The sequence below is a fragment of the Thunnus thynnus genome, chromosome 2 (genome assembly GCF_963924715.1).
Source record: "Thunnus thynnus chromosome 2, fThuThy2.1, whole genome shotgun sequence".
In the NCBI taxonomy this organism is placed as follows: Eukaryota; Metazoa; Chordata; class Actinopteri; order Scombriformes; family Scombridae; genus Thunnus; species Thunnus thynnus.
Genome location: NC_089518.1, coordinates 4,573,662 through 4,590,728, shown reverse-complemented (window position 1 = coordinate 4,590,728; position 17,067 = coordinate 4,573,662). Strand labels below are relative to the sequence as shown.

General features: G+C 40.1%; 1 protein-coding gene across 1 annotated transcript in view; it reads right to left on the bottom strand.

The window, feature by feature from the left end:
• Positions 1-575: 575 nt before the first annotated feature.
• Positions 576-17,067, bottom strand: part of ptar1 (protein prenyltransferase alpha subunit repeat containing 1) — a 17,830-nt gene continuing 1,338 nt past the window's right edge. The window contains exons 2-7 of the mRNA XM_067600155.1: positions 16,106-16,275; positions 15,548-15,614; positions 14,500-14,604; positions 10,431-10,689; positions 7,100-7,464; positions 576-3,827 (exon numbers count right to left, since the gene is read on the bottom strand). Of these exons, the coding sequence (XP_067456256.1) occupies positions 3,449-3,827; positions 7,100-7,464; positions 10,431-10,689; positions 14,500-14,604; positions 15,548-15,614; positions 16,106-16,275 (1,345 nt within the window). The 3' untranslated portion in view covers positions 576-3,448. The remainder of the gene's footprint in view (positions 3,828-7,099; positions 7,465-10,430; positions 10,690-14,499; positions 14,605-15,547; positions 15,615-16,105; positions 16,276-17,067) is intronic.

The following is a 17,067-nucleotide window of genomic DNA, read 5'->3' as shown; positions in this document are numbered from 1 at the left end:
GATTTGATCTGAGTTGACAGATCTTAGTCTTGGTGTTTAAAAGAATGTCCTTGCGTTCATCCAAATATTAATAGCAAATATATAAGTGAGGTCAAACCCTTAGAATCATCTGCCTCATCTGAAATGACTAAATTGCTGTCAGCATTGATCATTGATTCTATTTTGCCTGATGAAATCATACAGTGGCAGCATCTATACAGAGAAGGAAACTGCCCTGTGGGACCCCTAAAACATATATCATAACTTCCTGAGACACTTTCTCAGAAGCCAATAAGGAATTTCCTGCTGGTAATATGAGATCAAAAGCTGCATAAAAAACTATCCAGTTTTCAAGAAGGTTGATGAAAATTTGGAGGTCAAAATTTCCAAAAGCTGTGTGTACAGCAAATAAAAATTTCCATTTTGTTTCAATATTTAGAGTTTGTAATGTTTCACCAACGGTAATGACCAGTAAAAACCTTTAACCCAGTCAATACTAAGTAAACACCTTGAAGTCTTTCATTCTCAGGCTTTTGTTGGAGCTTTATGCATCATTGCAGTCGTGCAAAATAAACAACAGGTCAAAAAACAAAACACTTGATCCCAGATGAACTTTATTTTCTTAGTAAGCGGATGACAAAACACTGAAAGTGAAGATAAAATACTTATTTATAAGTATTCTTAATTCTATACTTAATTCTATAAATAAATAGAAAATTAATAAGATGCTAAGGATTATTCATTAAGGACACACCCTCCACTGATGTCAACAGAAGAATAAATTAGAAAAAACAGAAGCTACATTATTGTTTTTAAAAGCTTGTTGAACCTTTAAAAATATTTCTGCATAGATAGTCTTGTATTCAAAGTTTGTGTTCTAGGTCTGCAAGGATGTTAAAATACCCCCCCATAAAGTTCTAAAAATGTCCACACCCATTCATGGTGACCAAAACTTAAGAATACATGGCTCAAAAATACTAGTTTCAAGATTATCTATGATCATGTACACAGTGATTTGAGGTGATAAAAGCATCTTACTTCATAATTCTTACATTTTTTTTTTATGAGAAGCCAAATACAGCATGGTAAGGGTTACATGGAAGCACAAGGAAAACCTGGAAAAGAAACATCACAAATGTTACAGACTAATGACTGAATGCTCTAAATGGCTTTGTGTACTTGTCTGCTATCACCCGTCTACCTTTTGATCTGATATCGGAAGGTGGTGAGTTCTGTTCAAGATTTGAACATGTGGCTTGTGAAAATTATGAATTCGTCTTAAGCAGTTAGATACACTTGTGGACTAGTTTGTATAACAATGAGTGGACATCTGTGCTGTCTCAGGTGGCTTTTATACTTACAGGTGCAGTAGTTAGACTAAGCCTTCCATTTTTCCCCTCAAACATGCCATTCTGTCTTTAAGAACAAGCCAATGTAGGCGATCCAATCAAACCTCTTTATACAGACGCTGCATTGAGGTTCCCACTAAGACATCACCGTTGTAGTGAATGCTAATGCGTCCCGCATTTGCTCACATATGTACTGTAACAACATCTTTGAGTGACAAAGATGGATCCTCTTTGAAATGCAGCCCATCATATTTTCCAACCAATCATCTGCTATACAGGTGACTTCAGATTTGTCAGATACAAATTCAATAATACCATTCTTCCCTTATCAATCCAGCTGAGGCAATGTAGTGGGAGGAAGTGTCAGTTTCATCCTTTACATTATTGATGGGATGACATGTGCAGATACAGCATGTAACTTTTAAAAGGAGTGCTACAAATTATTCCTTAACACAAAGATAATGTGATGTGATGTAGATTTTGACCTTTTTGATAATACCTCTATTGTTTGACAAGCTAGTGAAATACAGCAGCTAGGCCTATTGTTAACTAACCAGGTGCAAATAGCAGACATTTTAAAAATAGTTGTAATATTGTTGTTTATCAGTGATACCTCACAAAACGATGCTTATTATGATCAAATAGTCAAAAGTGCAGTTCAGTTTTCACCTGTTGCACACTACACACCAGTAACAGATGCAGTAGTTGTAGTAACGGCAGCATGTAGCACCAGTGAATGTAGGAGGAACTCACTTCCCTAGCACTATATTCCTTTAAAGTCAAACATCAGTACCGCTAAACTGGTAAAGCTAACATTCTCTGGTTATGTATTTAGTGCTTCAGGTTGACAGAAGGTAAGACTTGCAAGTTAGCTATGACTAACTTTTCACATAGCAAACAGAACGTACTCTCTTAGCTAGTGACCAGCTTTTTGGCTTTCTGTTGCAAGCTACTGTAAGTTAGCACTTGGCTACATAGTAAGGTCTTATTCACTATATACATCAGTAAAAGTACGAGGGTAAAATCAACCAGGAGCAGCAACCAGAGATCAAGAGAGGAAAAGATGAAGAGAAAATGACATGGTTAATAAATGTTACTGCCTTCAGAATGGAAATCTAAAGAATCTGTGTGGCTGTGCTTAAAACCTGCCGTTGCGAGACATTCATCTAAAGTAGAGCGACCACGCAGCTGAGAGAATCCTTATAATCAGAGTCACTATCACTCCAAAGCTGTCATTTAACACCTGCTTCAAATTTATGGAACTCCAAAATGGCCAATGCTAAAAACAAACAAGAAAATTAAAATAAAAAAAAAAACTAGTAGTAACAAACATTTTAATAAATGAGTAAAATATAAAAATACAATGATTTTTAGTAAAGGTTTTATTGAATTCACTTTTCATTATATTATAGCTACATTATCAAAAATGCCCTTTTTAAATGTATTTTTATTGCATGACGGCATTTATCCCACTGACATGTCACCAATCCCCTCTGGATCATAATAATAATCACTATTCATATAATTATTTCATAATGTAATATTGGCCATTTTGTTTTTCTATACAATCAGATCCAACAAGTGTTTTGATAGTGAGTTTTTAGTCATTTCTGTCATTCTGCTCTGCTCTCACCTCTGCAAAGATAATGTGGCAGCTTCATTTAGTTCTTTGCTGAAATACTTCAACTTATTATGCAAGCTGTGTGGATGAATGCCAAGTTGGCAATAAATAAAGGCGGTGGGACTTTGACCTGAGGCATTGAGACACCTGAAATAAGAATAGAATCTACTGACAGACATAGCGAGCCGGTTTGCTTTGTGTGAGCAGATTTCCATTCTGAAGGGGTTCCTGGCTTAGACCAAGCTCAAGAGAATCCAGATGTTTAAGAGGAAGAACGGACTGGGTGAAGCCAAAACAGCCTTACTCTCAGACCCCATCCTCTCTACTCACTGTCAGGAAGAGAGGATATTAACTAGGTTGCCCCGGGATTGGTTTCTAAAGTCATCACTGCATCATTCTACTGGTTAAAGTCAGCGCTATAAGTAGGTAAGCTGATCCGAAATCTGTGTCTAAAGGCAACTTCAATGTTGAGAAAGGATAGGGCCAATTGTTCTCGCTTTCAAGGCTGCTGACCAATGACAGTGTCTAACCATTTCCTGTATGCCAGGGCAAAGCGTCTCTGCTCAGGGTTACAGCAGCTGTCCAGGATTCCATTCACAAAACTGTGCTCTGAGGGCAAGGTTGGGTGGCAGGCGCCTCTCTTCAGACGCTTGCTGTCGTGCGAATCTGGCAAAGACATCCCGTCTACCTCCATAGCTTCACCAGAATGCCTCTGTCCGTTTACAACATCCTCCTGATCTCCATAGCCCTGAGCACTTGTCTTCTGGAGGCCCAGGTCGCCGTCGTTAAAGTGGACCGACTCGCTGCCTCCGTTGCTGCTGCAGTGGTGATGCTGGTGTTCCTTCCTCCAGTGGTGCCACAGATAGAAGACGTGCCGCCTGGAAGGGTTGAAAAATACATCCGGCATCATATTCAAATGTACTGGACAAATAACATTGTACAGTATGTTGGCACAGTGTCCATATATATGTAGTGTACCTTTAGTCTGAGGGTTTTTCATGGATTGGGCTAAGCTTCTTAGTTCTGTGGTTTTTGAATAACATGTACAACAATCCCACATGGGTGTAATAGTGGGTGTCCAAATACTTTTGGCCATATAGTGCATTAAAGCTGAGGCTATTATCTGAAAAACACCACTATCAATAATATTAGCCATTTTTGTGGGGAGCTCATTAAAGTTTCATCTTATTAGAACAGCTACCCATTTAACCTGAGGAGGAAGACTCATCATGTCTTGTCTCTGACTATTACCCTTTTTACCCATCATGAACAAAGCACATTTTGCAGAAAATTCACATCTTTAAAACATGTTCATAACAGCTACTGACTGGACCCAACGTAACTAGGGTATTCAAACTAAAACTGCAGCTTGAAGTGAGGCTCTTGACAGCTGGGACACTCTAGGTTTCACAGGTCAACTAGAATGTGCAACATCAGTTTCATGTGAACAAAAAACAAAACTGTTTATGCATTAAGGATAAAATGTCAGTCATGAAAATGAACTTCTTTGATGGAACATATATCTAGGAAAGCCATTTTCACTGCATGCCTTTTCTCACCATGAGCATAAATATGGTTACTGCATGGAGGAGGCTCATAATCAGTAATGAAGGCAGCCTTTCCCATTCTCACATTTATCTCCAAGTGAATGAAATTATGTAAAAGATACTGTAGGGAATATAATTGAAGGATATTACTGCCCGATCACGTATGATACACACGTTAAACCATAAATCAAAGCCTACAACACAGGTAGCAGGATGACCGTTAACCTCCTACAGCAAGCAGAAATCCAGCTTTAGGTCACATCACATGTTGTTGTCTCCTGACACAGAAACACAAGAGTTTCACTCTTGTGCAATATGCATATTAAATACCAATACTGGTTCTATCCAAAGTACAAGGAAGCATCCTATTTAGGACAGAACACACAAAGCTTCAGGGTTCCTTCTTTTGTGGAAGAAGTAGGGCAGAAATCACAATCATGATTATTTTGCTCAATATTGAGATCAGGATAATTTAACATGATTACTCATCGACTTCGGAAACATCATGCATTTATTGAACTTTAAAAAGATAAACTTGTCTTTTTAACAGTGGATTTCCTTGAACTTGAAATATAATTCAACTGAAAAACAAAAAAACAATGAAATAAATAAATAAAATTATATACATTTAATAAAAATAAATAAGATCAAGTATGTTGTAGTGCACTTCCACAACCACATTGAAAACTACTAAACATATATTTAATATATAAAAATAATACATAAAACTAAACTAGACCAAAATAATTGAGATCATATTACTGTAGTGATTGTTCAGATGCATGTTGTGTGGAGAGTGATCAATACTAAAATGATTGATCATTCATCATGGTACTTTAAGAAGGGAGAGGTCATTGACTTGTATTATCATGCAGTGTGTTTACATGCACTTGAGTAAGCAGGTTACAGTCGCTTTTCTCCAGAACTGATTTCTTAACTGTCATGTGAACCAGAAACCTTCTTCCTGTAATCTGAGTCTGGGATCAGAGAAACCAGGTTTCCACAGGTAGACTTTACTCCCTGGAGAACACTGATTTCTCTGCCATGTATGAGCAGAATCAGGTTTCTAATCAGCTTTTTACAAGGAAGCATGTGCACAATAAGACTGCGGACAGAGAAAGCACAGCTCTGAACAGCTGGATGAAAGGAAAGATATCATATCTAAAATAATAGCATCCAAAGTCTGACTGAAACTAAAACAAAGTAGCCTGTAGATGTCTAAATAAGTCCATTTCCATCGTTGAATATGTGACTGTTAAATTCAGACACATTCTGCCTGTCTGTCTCTCGCTGTGCTGTCTGGCTGCTCCGACACTATGGATGTGCAGAGATCCCAGTATTTGTATCTGTATTTGTTGAGGCAGCAAAATTATCTGTATCTGTATTTGTATTTGATTAAAAGTGGAAAGAGGCTTAAAAATCCACTTTTTGTTTTTATTACACTTTTAATTTTAGAAAATTAAAGTGTTACAATAAGTGTTCATGAACAAACTACCTTATGAAGGAGGTCCCCACATCTGGTCTTGAACTGGAGTCTCCCAGATCATAGACGACTGCGCTGACTACTGAGCTAAAACTTTACTCATCGCCCCATTGCAGACAGACCTCTACCTATTTATACACCCATAACACAGAGCCTGTGAGGTGATTATTGCTTTGCACTTTTCATTTATTGCCTATTTTTTTACATCCTAACTTTGTGGAAAGGAGAAGGGGAACAACAGGTTATGGAGAGTCCCCTGGGAGCACTTTGCTTGTGTCAGTAGCTCAGCTTTATCTCTGGGGAACACCCCCAACAAATCATTTTTAAAATATTTGTATGAAACAAATATTTATATAAAACCCACTATTTGTGCTTTGCCGAATAATGTATTTGTATTCGGGCACACCGCTATCTGACACATGATGCACTAGATTTATAACAAGACAAAACCAGAGCATCATTGCGAAACGGAACGCGGCACAATAATCATTTTATCTCTTTTATCTTGTTTTCATAATTGTTGGAAGCCAAAAACGGTGATTGAAAATACAATTCGATTAATAGAGCAGCCCTAAGAAGAAGTATTCAGATGCTTACAGCAATATAAAAATTACAGTACAAGCATAACAATACAAATGAAAGTACTGCACTAAAAATATGACTTTAATGAAAGTACTATTAATAGATGTATTATCAGTTAAATGTACCTAAAGTATTAAAAGTTAGAATTCTAATATGCAGAAAAACGGCCCCATTGAACATTGAAAATAGATTAGTTAATTGGATTATTATTATTGATGTATTAATGTAAAAGTAGCGTACTGTTGAGCTGGAAATCATTAACAAGTTTCTATACTATTGGGCTGTTCTATCTATAACACAAAAATCTGATCATGTTGCTTCTGTCTATAATTGGGTCCAAAACCCTTCCGTTAGTGCAGTACAAATAATTCAACCTGTTTTTAAATTGGAGTTCATTGATTTTATAAATGGTGCAAGAAAAGGCTTTTAGGACTCAATTATAGACAAAACCTTGATAAAGACGTTTTGTTTTCATAAAATATGTTCATTCGTAAAGTAACAAGTAACTTCAGCTGTCAGATAAATGAAGAAGACTCACCTGTGACTCCAGAGAGTCTCGTGTCCAGGGAAGGACTGGATCAGGTCTGAGCAGAGCTCCATCTCCTGGTGGAAGAGCTGAACTACTGCGGTGAGGCTGAGCTGGCTCTCGTCCTCACCTGCTGCCTCTGCTCCTGACAGCTCCCCGTTAACCTGGGTGTGGCTGTGATGGTGGGGACTGCTGCTGAGGACTATGTTGGACCGATGCTCGGGTGAACTGCTGTTGGTGGAAGTTGGAGTCTGAGAGAGCTCAGTGAGCTCAGTGATCAGCTCCTTGAGCAAGAACTGGCGGTAATGGAAACCACTGTGGTCAGACACATGCATGGACACCCATAGGCGCATAGAGGACAACTCATCATGGAAAACCTGGGAGGAAACACAAGAACAGAAGACTAAACACTCATTTGGGAGATCATCCCATGTTTGACATTTGCACAATGTTAACTTCATGCAAGCTGCATGTTAAAATTTTAATTATACTTGTTGTTAAAACTAGATGTTTTAAGTAAATGGATAAGGTAGTATTTAGTATTATTACTAGTGCTATTAAGAAGTAGCTTAGGATATAAACAGAACAGCCCAATAACTGTTTTAGCTTTTCAAAAAAACTCCATGTACTACACAGAACACAAGGCTGATGGTGTAGAAGTTCATCTGCATGTGGAGGAGACTGTGGTGAAATTTCTATATTGTAAAAGGAATACAACACCACAAATTAGTGCTTCCAAGAACTTGACGGATGAGATATCAGTTTAATTGGATTTAATCATTGTCTCTTTATCCCAATCGCTATTGTTATATGGACGACTAACTATGAATCATTAGTATCATTTGGTTTTCTATGACATCATGGCTTTGAATAAGGATCAGTCAACATACTATTGGGGTGTGTGTGTGTGTGCGTGCAGGTGTGTATGCAGGAGTGGGGTGACGTAAGTAGGGCATACATCACTAATGTCTGGGGACAATATGGTAGGTTAAGAATGTGTAAGGTGTATAGCCTAACTCTATCCTAAATAAATAATAAGATTAAAGACCTTATAAAAATATTGTACCTGTTGTAATGAAGTTGAGATTCATTATTATCCCGTCAGGGGGACATGATTGTGTTCATATTAGTTTTAGTCACCCTCACATATGCAGTATCTGTATCAGCACAATAAAAGTTTGATTCATCACTGTTGTAAAGATGCATGCAGTTTTTCTTTTATTTTGGTAAAATAATCTCAATACGCTTGTTCTCATCAAGCTTTCATAAAACACCTCTCTTTTCATTCTGCCTGAAAACCATCTTCTGGAAACTCCTCTGGAGCTCCTAAATATCGGCACAGATAGGAGTGATTTCCGTAGTTATGAAAGTTGACTAAATGATCTTACTCCTCGTCCTAAAAAGTAGAGACAAAAATGTGTCACTGAGAATTTTTGGCCAGTTGGGATTGATTTCCTACTCTGAGAAGCTTGATGGCCCGTTGACAAAGTGGAGGAGAAGATACCATTCAGTGGTGCACCACAGCGCACGGTTTCACATATATGTATGATGCTGCAATATGATGGGAATTATAAAACGATGTGGTTGAACAGGGCTGCTTTCACACAGCTCAGTCAACTAAGGCCCACCTACTATTAATTCATTAATTTACTTAATAGGCTACATTTATATCTTAAGCCATGTGAGTAGCTTTTTTAACATGTAAGAGAACTATAACACGTCAACATAGTTTCTTCTTTGTGGCTCAGTGTGGTAAAACAGCAATGTCACACTCTCCTAGGAATAGTCTTCCTCCTTACTGACAGTGCCAGGAGGAAACTTCATAAATAAGTCTTAAGTCCTGCTCTGAGCTAAATGAACTTTTAGCACGATTCCTAGAAGTGATTGTGAGAAGCTACATAAGTAAGGGCCCTGACCTGTCAGGCTTACAGTTAGGACTACGTGTCAGTGTCCATTTGTTCTCACCCATCAGTTTGGAAAACACTATTCAGTTCTGCCAGTACACCCAAAGGTGTGCAGAGCTGATGAAATTCAATAAAAGGAAAGTGAGAATATTCAGAGATCAAAGAGATCTGTGCATTAGAATAAAAAGTGCATGGAGAGGAACTTTATTGCTGTATTGGTATCAACCAAAACAGCCATTTAAGGTGGTTGTTTGTATGTGAGGATGGAGGAGAAATGACTCACCTGCAGAGCTGCAACAATTAGTCAATTAATTGATTAGTTGCTCGACAGAAAATGAATTGGTGACTGTTTTGATAATCGAGTTGTTTTAGTCATTTTTAAGCAAATATAAAGGAAATAAAAAGGTTTATACCACAGTCTGGATGAATACTCTTTTCTGATTGGCCAGCAGGTGTGTGTTAAAACCACGTATTGCACACGTAGTTTAATCACTGTTCTAAATTCATCCACTACCCAACCTGTAACCATAGCAACACTGATGAGCACAGCTGTACAAAGCTTTACTCGTTATGAAGTTTTGAAGAATGGGACACAGCGGAGAGAAAAAGAGATGGAGAAGAAAAGAAAGAAACCAATCGAAAAACGGCAAAAGGAACTGACACCCGAAGAGGAAGAGAAGGATGAGATTAATACAAAAAAAAGGCAACAAAATGAGCAGTTAATATACAGAGAGACTTTCTCTACCAAAAAGAACAGATCACTGATTTGGAGACGCACTCTGCAGTTATGCTTAACGGAGAGCACAGTGTGGCAAGTTGTCATGACAACGGTAAGCTCTTGCTTGATGACCTTTCGATTTAGAGTGCAAAAACTTTCACCAAAAATTTACGATTGCTTTTATTTGATATTGTTGGCAAATGAGCATGGTATAAGCAGGATAATCTACTTGAAGGTGTGCGTTAAACAGTTTTAAGGCACAACAAGGAGGCGAAGAACCACCCGATGTTGATACTCATTGATTATCTTTTACTTAATGCTTTTCTTTGTTATTTATGATAGTAAACTGATGATCTTTGGGTTTTGGACTGTTGGTCAGTCAGACAAAAGAAGACATCACCAAGATGTCACCTTCGACTCTTTTCTGACGTTCTATAGAAAAACTTTTTAAATCAATCAATCTAAAAAATAATCTGCAGATAAATCAATAATGAAAATAATCAATGCTGCAGCAATGCACAACTGTGTTCCAAATGAATAGCTTATGCAATGTTAAAGGATAAAAGAGGCTCTCGATACTTCCAGGAGGATCTGCAGCTGAGAAGTTCAGGCATCTGTTACAGAGCACGCAAGGCATTCATACACTTTATAATTCAAACTGTACATTGTAAAACTTGTAACACAAGCATAGAACAAGAAAAGCCTCCCTTCCTGTGCCTACCTTGACGTTGCCCATGGCCATGTGCTGCAGCACCCAGATGCGGTGGGACCAGGCGTTGTAGTTGCTGGGATAGCGGCAGGCAGCGTCAGAGCACACAGTCATCTCTTGGTGAAGCGTTCTGGCCAGATGGTCACTGAGCTGCTGGCTCCTGCCTGCATCAGCCTGCTCTGCTTCACCCTGCTGCTGCTGCTGCTGCTGCTGCTTCCCGCTGCAGCCCACAGCAGAGGACTGCCTCAGGACCTGCTGCAGCACCCAGCGTCTGCAGGGAGACATCAACTGCTGGATTATGTAACTCTATGAACTTTGTGTACTGCTTTACCACTTTTTTACAAGAGAGACAGCATCCATCATTCAACCATCACTATCAAGTGCTGGTTCTTGTTCTGGTCAAAAGGGGATTTTATTATGACAGTGTTATAGCTGCCATCTGCTGTTCTAGAAGCATGAAGTTTCAATGTCATGTCCTCAAAGACAAGACAAGGTACAAAGTCATGTATGCTAGTAACTGGGGCTGATGGGAATTCAGTCATTACTATGAGAACTAGCCCTTTATGGACAGGTGGAAATTTTGACTTGGTGGTGTGTAACTGCACCTCAGTTATTATGTGGAGGAATAAATAAATGTTGGTATCTGAAAGTCAAAAAGACTACATTAGGTGATATGACACCCGCTACAATAGAAGCTAGGCTGGGTGAAATCTTAAAATATGCACAAAAGGTTATTTTTTTAGTAAAAAGTCATGTAGAGGGTAGCTGCTACATTAGATGATCTGTGCTCTCGATCAGCAGCAGATCAGTGAATGCTTAGAGTGCTCTGTCTGTGATTAAACTGATTATTAAACTGGATGTGTTATAAGGATTTTTAAATGAAAACATTAAAACAAAATAAATGATGCCCACAGGAATAAGTTTAAAGGTAAAGAAAATCAATACGGAAATTAAGTCCATGAGTGCTAAAAGATAAAAGACGACATCACATAAAAGAACGTCTATAAAGTACATTTTAGAGAGATTTAAAAGTGTGTACAGAATCTACGAGCCTCAGATCCTCTGGCAGGCTATTCCACGATTTTGGGGCCCTGACTGAGAAGGCCCGGCCCCCCTTTGTTATTAATCTGCCAGAGAATCTACCAATAAGGTGAGTGTGTAGACTGGACCAGGTGAGTTGGAGTGGGTAGGGGAAACTTGTTCACTGGAGACTGTCTTCTCTAATCGAAGAGGCTCTGGTAGCTGCCACAAGGAGCGACTGGACCTCTGTTTGCTGCCCTTAACTCAAGTCCAAGGCTCCAGAGTGCAGCTGGCTCTAATTTTCAGTTCAGCCTACATGTTGGCTAGTTGTCGATATTTAAAACTGCCTTTAGGCCACACGAAACCAGCTCACATCCATCACCTGACGGGGCCGTGTCATCCCAGGTACTCAGTGGGACTGGCTCAGTCTCAGCAACAGCTGATCCAGACCAAGGCTGAAGTCCCAGGGCATGCTGAGTGCTTGACTTGCCTGACAGCAATGACCGAGAGCTCCATGAATAGATCCCATGCCTTTATCAAGTCCCTCTGCAGGAGTCAACTGTCATCCATCAGTTATAGTTTGGCCCGCTGGCAGTTCACACACAGAGCCATGAGTATAGGTGAAGACTAACAACCGCCACCATGTTGTTAACCTTAGCCTTAGCGCCTGGAGATTAGCTTTGTGAAGGGCTGAAACTGGGGGAAGAGTCAGGCAGAGAAATAAAGTAAATTTCTCAGGTCCAGTAACACTGGTCTTTATGTTCCAGTATATTTAAAAACAACAGAAGCTGAAGCCAAGCAAGGTTGAGACTTTAGCTGAGTAATCAAGCATTCAACATTTGAAGCATTAAGTAGACCATGAAAGGAAAAGCCAGGCACAGTGCAAACCTAACTTTCACCAAACTTCACTTTTTTAAAAAAAATAAATAAAAAGGTGCCTCTTGAAAAAATGTGTAAATTGTATCCCTGAAGAAAAAATGATTTTGTAAACAAAATTAAACATATTGTATTGGAGCTGCTTGTAATGTCTTTCAAAGTTTTTTTTCCTTTTCTGAATTTGTTCCACCTTGTCATGGTCAATGTAAATTATATATGTAGTACAGGCTTTCCCGTACATTCATTTATTTGTTGGAGGCTGCACCAATAAAACTGCTCACCACAAATTGATTTTCTATTTTTGGAGCTGCACTCTCTCTCTCTCTCTCTCTCTACGCACCTGCACCGTGACTCCTTCTCCCCCCGCTGCACACGAACACCCTCCTCTGAGCTTTTACCCTGCAGTCACGCCATGCCATCTACTTGGGAAGCGCGATCGTGCTATTTCCACTTAAACACATAAACCCTTAAAGATGGATCATGTGTCTACATCGCTTTGTAAAGCGCCAACCACAGACTGTAAAAACAAGGGACTTCATGGTGCATTCAAGTGCACCTCATAAACTCAGAAATCTATACTCAAATGGCCATGAAGGTTTAAACAAAAAAATTTCTATTCTTCTTTTCTTTTCTTCTTTTTACTGCAGTATTTTTATTAATTAGATTTTAAAATCATGTCAACAGTATCTCATTCATTTCTACACTGGCACATTTAAAAAAAAAATCTATGTGTTATACAGTTAACTGTGAATCATTAGTATCATTATGACATCTTGGTTGTACATCATGGATTTGAATAAGGATCAGTCAACATACGATTGGGGTGGGTGGGTGTGTGTGTGTGTGCGTGCGTGTGTGTGTGTGTGTGTGTGCGCGCGTGCGTGCGTGCGTGCGTGTGCGCGCGCAGGTGTGTATGAGCACGAGTGTATGCAGGAGTGGGGTGACGTAAGTAGGGGATACAGCACTAATGTGTGGGGACAATATGGTAGGCTAAGAATGTATAGGGTGAGAGTTAGGGGTAAGGAGTACATGTAGAAGGAGGTTCACTCATTCAGTCTTAGAGTTTGGAACAGGTTAGTGCCGCTGTGTGTGATGTGTCGTCTTCCCTGAGGTTCCAGGAGCCCGGTGCATTTTTCAGCCTTTGGGTGGTCACTAGGGAAGTAAGCTGTTTGGAGGTAGACACTTACAGAGTCCAATCGTCAGTTATAAAATGTGCCATCAAACCCATGTAGGGCCGCATGGTTCAACTGGAGCATAGGTCTGTCGTGGTAGAGTAAAAGGACACATCCTCCAGCTGTGTACTGTAGTATAGATGGGCAGGCGGGCTTGGTAGCTCGTATCCAGGGTCCACTGTATCCGGCATGTGGATGAACACTTTTCAACTGTATAGACCGGCACCATGTCTTTGGCGTTGTGAAACGTCTTTCCACCGGGGCCCTTTCTTCTCATATGGGATACTATGGGAAAATGATTCCGCTAATGTTACCTGCTTTTTAGCAGATGTTTTAGGGTTGCCGCTGTCTTGTGCAACTCGCAGTGCCACACACACACACACTTCTCCTACTCAGCCGTGTGCCTCTGTTTGACATGTTGGAATAAATTCGTCACGCTGCTGCCTATGGTTACCACAGACTTTAGACAACCTTTATAGCTGACAGTGGTTTGCTCGAGTTCGGACGCTGCACAACGGAACCACTTCCAGACGACTGAGGAGAACAAACTCACTTTTATTAGCACATGCTGTAATGTTGATATCTTACCTGTGTCTGAATAGAACTGTTGGGGAGGAGGGCATTACTATGAACTATGGGAGTCCCGTAATTACCCAAGTTAAAGTGAAAATCGATTTTCATTTTTAAACATCATCCTAAACCATGAATTCGAATGAACTGATAAATCGATGAACTCTAGTTACAAGTCATTGTTTACTGGTCAGTCCAGCTGTTCTATATGGAAAACATGAATCACCTGTTTGGAACGATCTGAAACTGCATGAATTATGTATCCTATGAGTGTTTCCACTCACTGACATAACTAACCTTCTTCTGTTAAATATTATAATAGCAGCCATAATTAATGATAACAAAGCTAATTCTTGTAGACATGTTTTCTAACCAGTGTAATATTTGGAAATGACATTGACAGAGTTTAGACAAGGACATGGTGCTCTGCAGTGAAGTCTTACCGGTGTATCCATGTCTCCGGGCTCTTGGGGAATTTGGTGAGGGCCAGCTTGCCCAGGTAGAGGTCCTTCTCTGGGTTCAGAACTCCACACCGTAGCAGCTCCTTCCTGCAATTACAACCAGCCATGTGTTACAGCCTGTGGATGTTTCCCTCAAGTCAGTGTAGCATGCTTTAGCTGCACTGAGCTGTGATCATATGCATTTCAGCTGAAGCTTTACATCAGGCAGCCAAAGCACCAGTCTCACTACATTCTGCTCTGAGTACTGAGTAGTTCTGTTGTGTAGAGATTAGGGGTGTAGCGGTTCATGTATTCATCCTGAATTGTTTGGTATAGGATGTTCGATATACTTCCTGACCCAAACAATTACTGTCAAAATAATTTAATAATCCACTTACTCTGACGTGTGGAAGAATAATTCTGGTGCTTGAGTTCCACCTGGAACGTTTTGGCAGCGCACCACTTAGCTGTAGCATGCAGGGAGCATGCTCATGGACGTATGCTCGCAGGCTTAGCCAAGTTCCCTGGTTACCCATAATCATGTCGTCATTGTTATTAAAATATGAAACGATATCCTGTCTCCTCGTCCCCCTCCCTTCTCTGTGACTGAGTGTTGGCTTTTCACTCCGACTTTAAGTGAAGCAGTTCTGAACAACTGTAAACACATTTCATTTCTGACAACACGTCATAAGAACCGGTTCTGAGTGACCATAAATCAGCATAAAATAACTGTCAGCAGGTGTCCTGACTAGGAAACACTTTTGTTTTCCTTTTCAACTGCAGCACAACTAAACTGTTTTAGTAATAGTTGTTTATATTTCTCAAAATAACAAAAGGACCAAAATACTATTTTCTGAAATTATTTTAATCCTTTTTTTCCCTGCTATACCGAAAACATATTGAACCATGACCCCAAAACCGAGGTACATACGGAACCATGAATTTTGTGTACCATTACACCATGAGTAGAGATGTCATATACTGTCAATGACCTGCTGACATTCATAAGATTCATTAGGCAGCTGGCTGCTGGGACTGGGTGTGTCTGTACCTGACATTCCATGCAGTGGTGAAGTCCGGGTTAAGCAGCAACAGAGTGCAGGTGATATCCACTAAAGCTGAGGGACACACAAACATCACAACATTATTGGCTGGGAATCACACAACATAAAACTCTTCTGTGGCTCTGACATCTGTGTCAAGCTGAAACAGGGCATGCTATGCAACACACCGCACTACCCACCTGTACCGTTACCCTTCTCCACTTCCATCACACGGTTAGTTCATTTTGATGCTAGATTAGTTATGTAAACCTTTGTAGGCTGTCATGCTTTTTCCTGTGTTGCACTGTGTAAAAGCTCACATGATGTTTAAACAAACAGCTCCATGACTGGTGATTCCAGTCCTTCACGTTTTTTAGACCACTGATATCCTATCCCCGCTTTTAACACCCTGTATCCTGCTTATCATGAGAAAACAAAAGCCTGGTGCTAGTACACCTTCTACATATTTGTTCTGGTCTAGAATATAAAAAAAAACATATTTACTCATCTCCCTGTAACCTTCAGGACAGATTTTGTCCAGGTAGATGTTGAACGGGTTCAGTTACCTTCCCTGTCCAGCCAGTGCTTGCGCTGGCGGTAGAGCAGCAGCTTGTTGTGGACATATGGCAGCAGGAACTTCACACACCAGCTCTCAACACCCAGCTTGTTCTCCAAAAGCACAATAGGGCTGCGGTTGTAGCGTGCCTCTGGACACGGGATCACACCAATCTCATCACTGAGGGAGTAGACAGAGAGAATTGAGAACTGAAGAAGGTAGAAAAAAAAGCAAGTAATTCTACTCAGAGAAGGGACTGTTTAGAGAGTTCCCTCAATACTACTGTTAAACACAGCATAATGAGCCAGTGGCCTGTCAGCTAGCCTGTTAGCCCTGGTTGGTAGCAGCTGATGGTCCACTATCCATTAGTTAGCTCCATTAGCTCCAGCAGCAGACCGACAGAACAGCAGCTCTCCCTGCAGCCTGGCCTGCTCACAGTTCAGGGTCAGCACCGGGTCTTCTTGGTTATTCTAGGTGGGTTTTATTTGCTGTCTCAGTCCTACCACCGTGACTCCTTCTTCTTGCAAGTTTCTAACTGCATAGATGCATGAGTTTGACATCATTGTTTTGCAATGCGCAATTGTCAGAAAAACATGACGGAATTGATAAGCTCGGAGGCATACAAGTCCGATGGATCCGACAATTTGGAACCAGTTCTCAACTGGAACTGGTTCTCAATTCCCATCCCTAGACTCGCATGATCCATCTTGCACCGCTCTCATGTTTTGCAAATACAGCCTTGGTCAGAGCACTGGAACTTTCTGTACTTAATTCAATATGTTATTCTGTAGATATATACACAGTACAAGCCAGTGGTATCTACTTCTATATGCCTATGGCATTTACGATGTGTCAGAATTTTGATGCAGGCCTCTAATTTTGATGCGGGTCTCTAAAGCTCTAAATGGTAAGGATAGGGTACCATACATAAGATACTTCCTTGTACTTTCGAATTGGTGAAGGTTCAGTGTC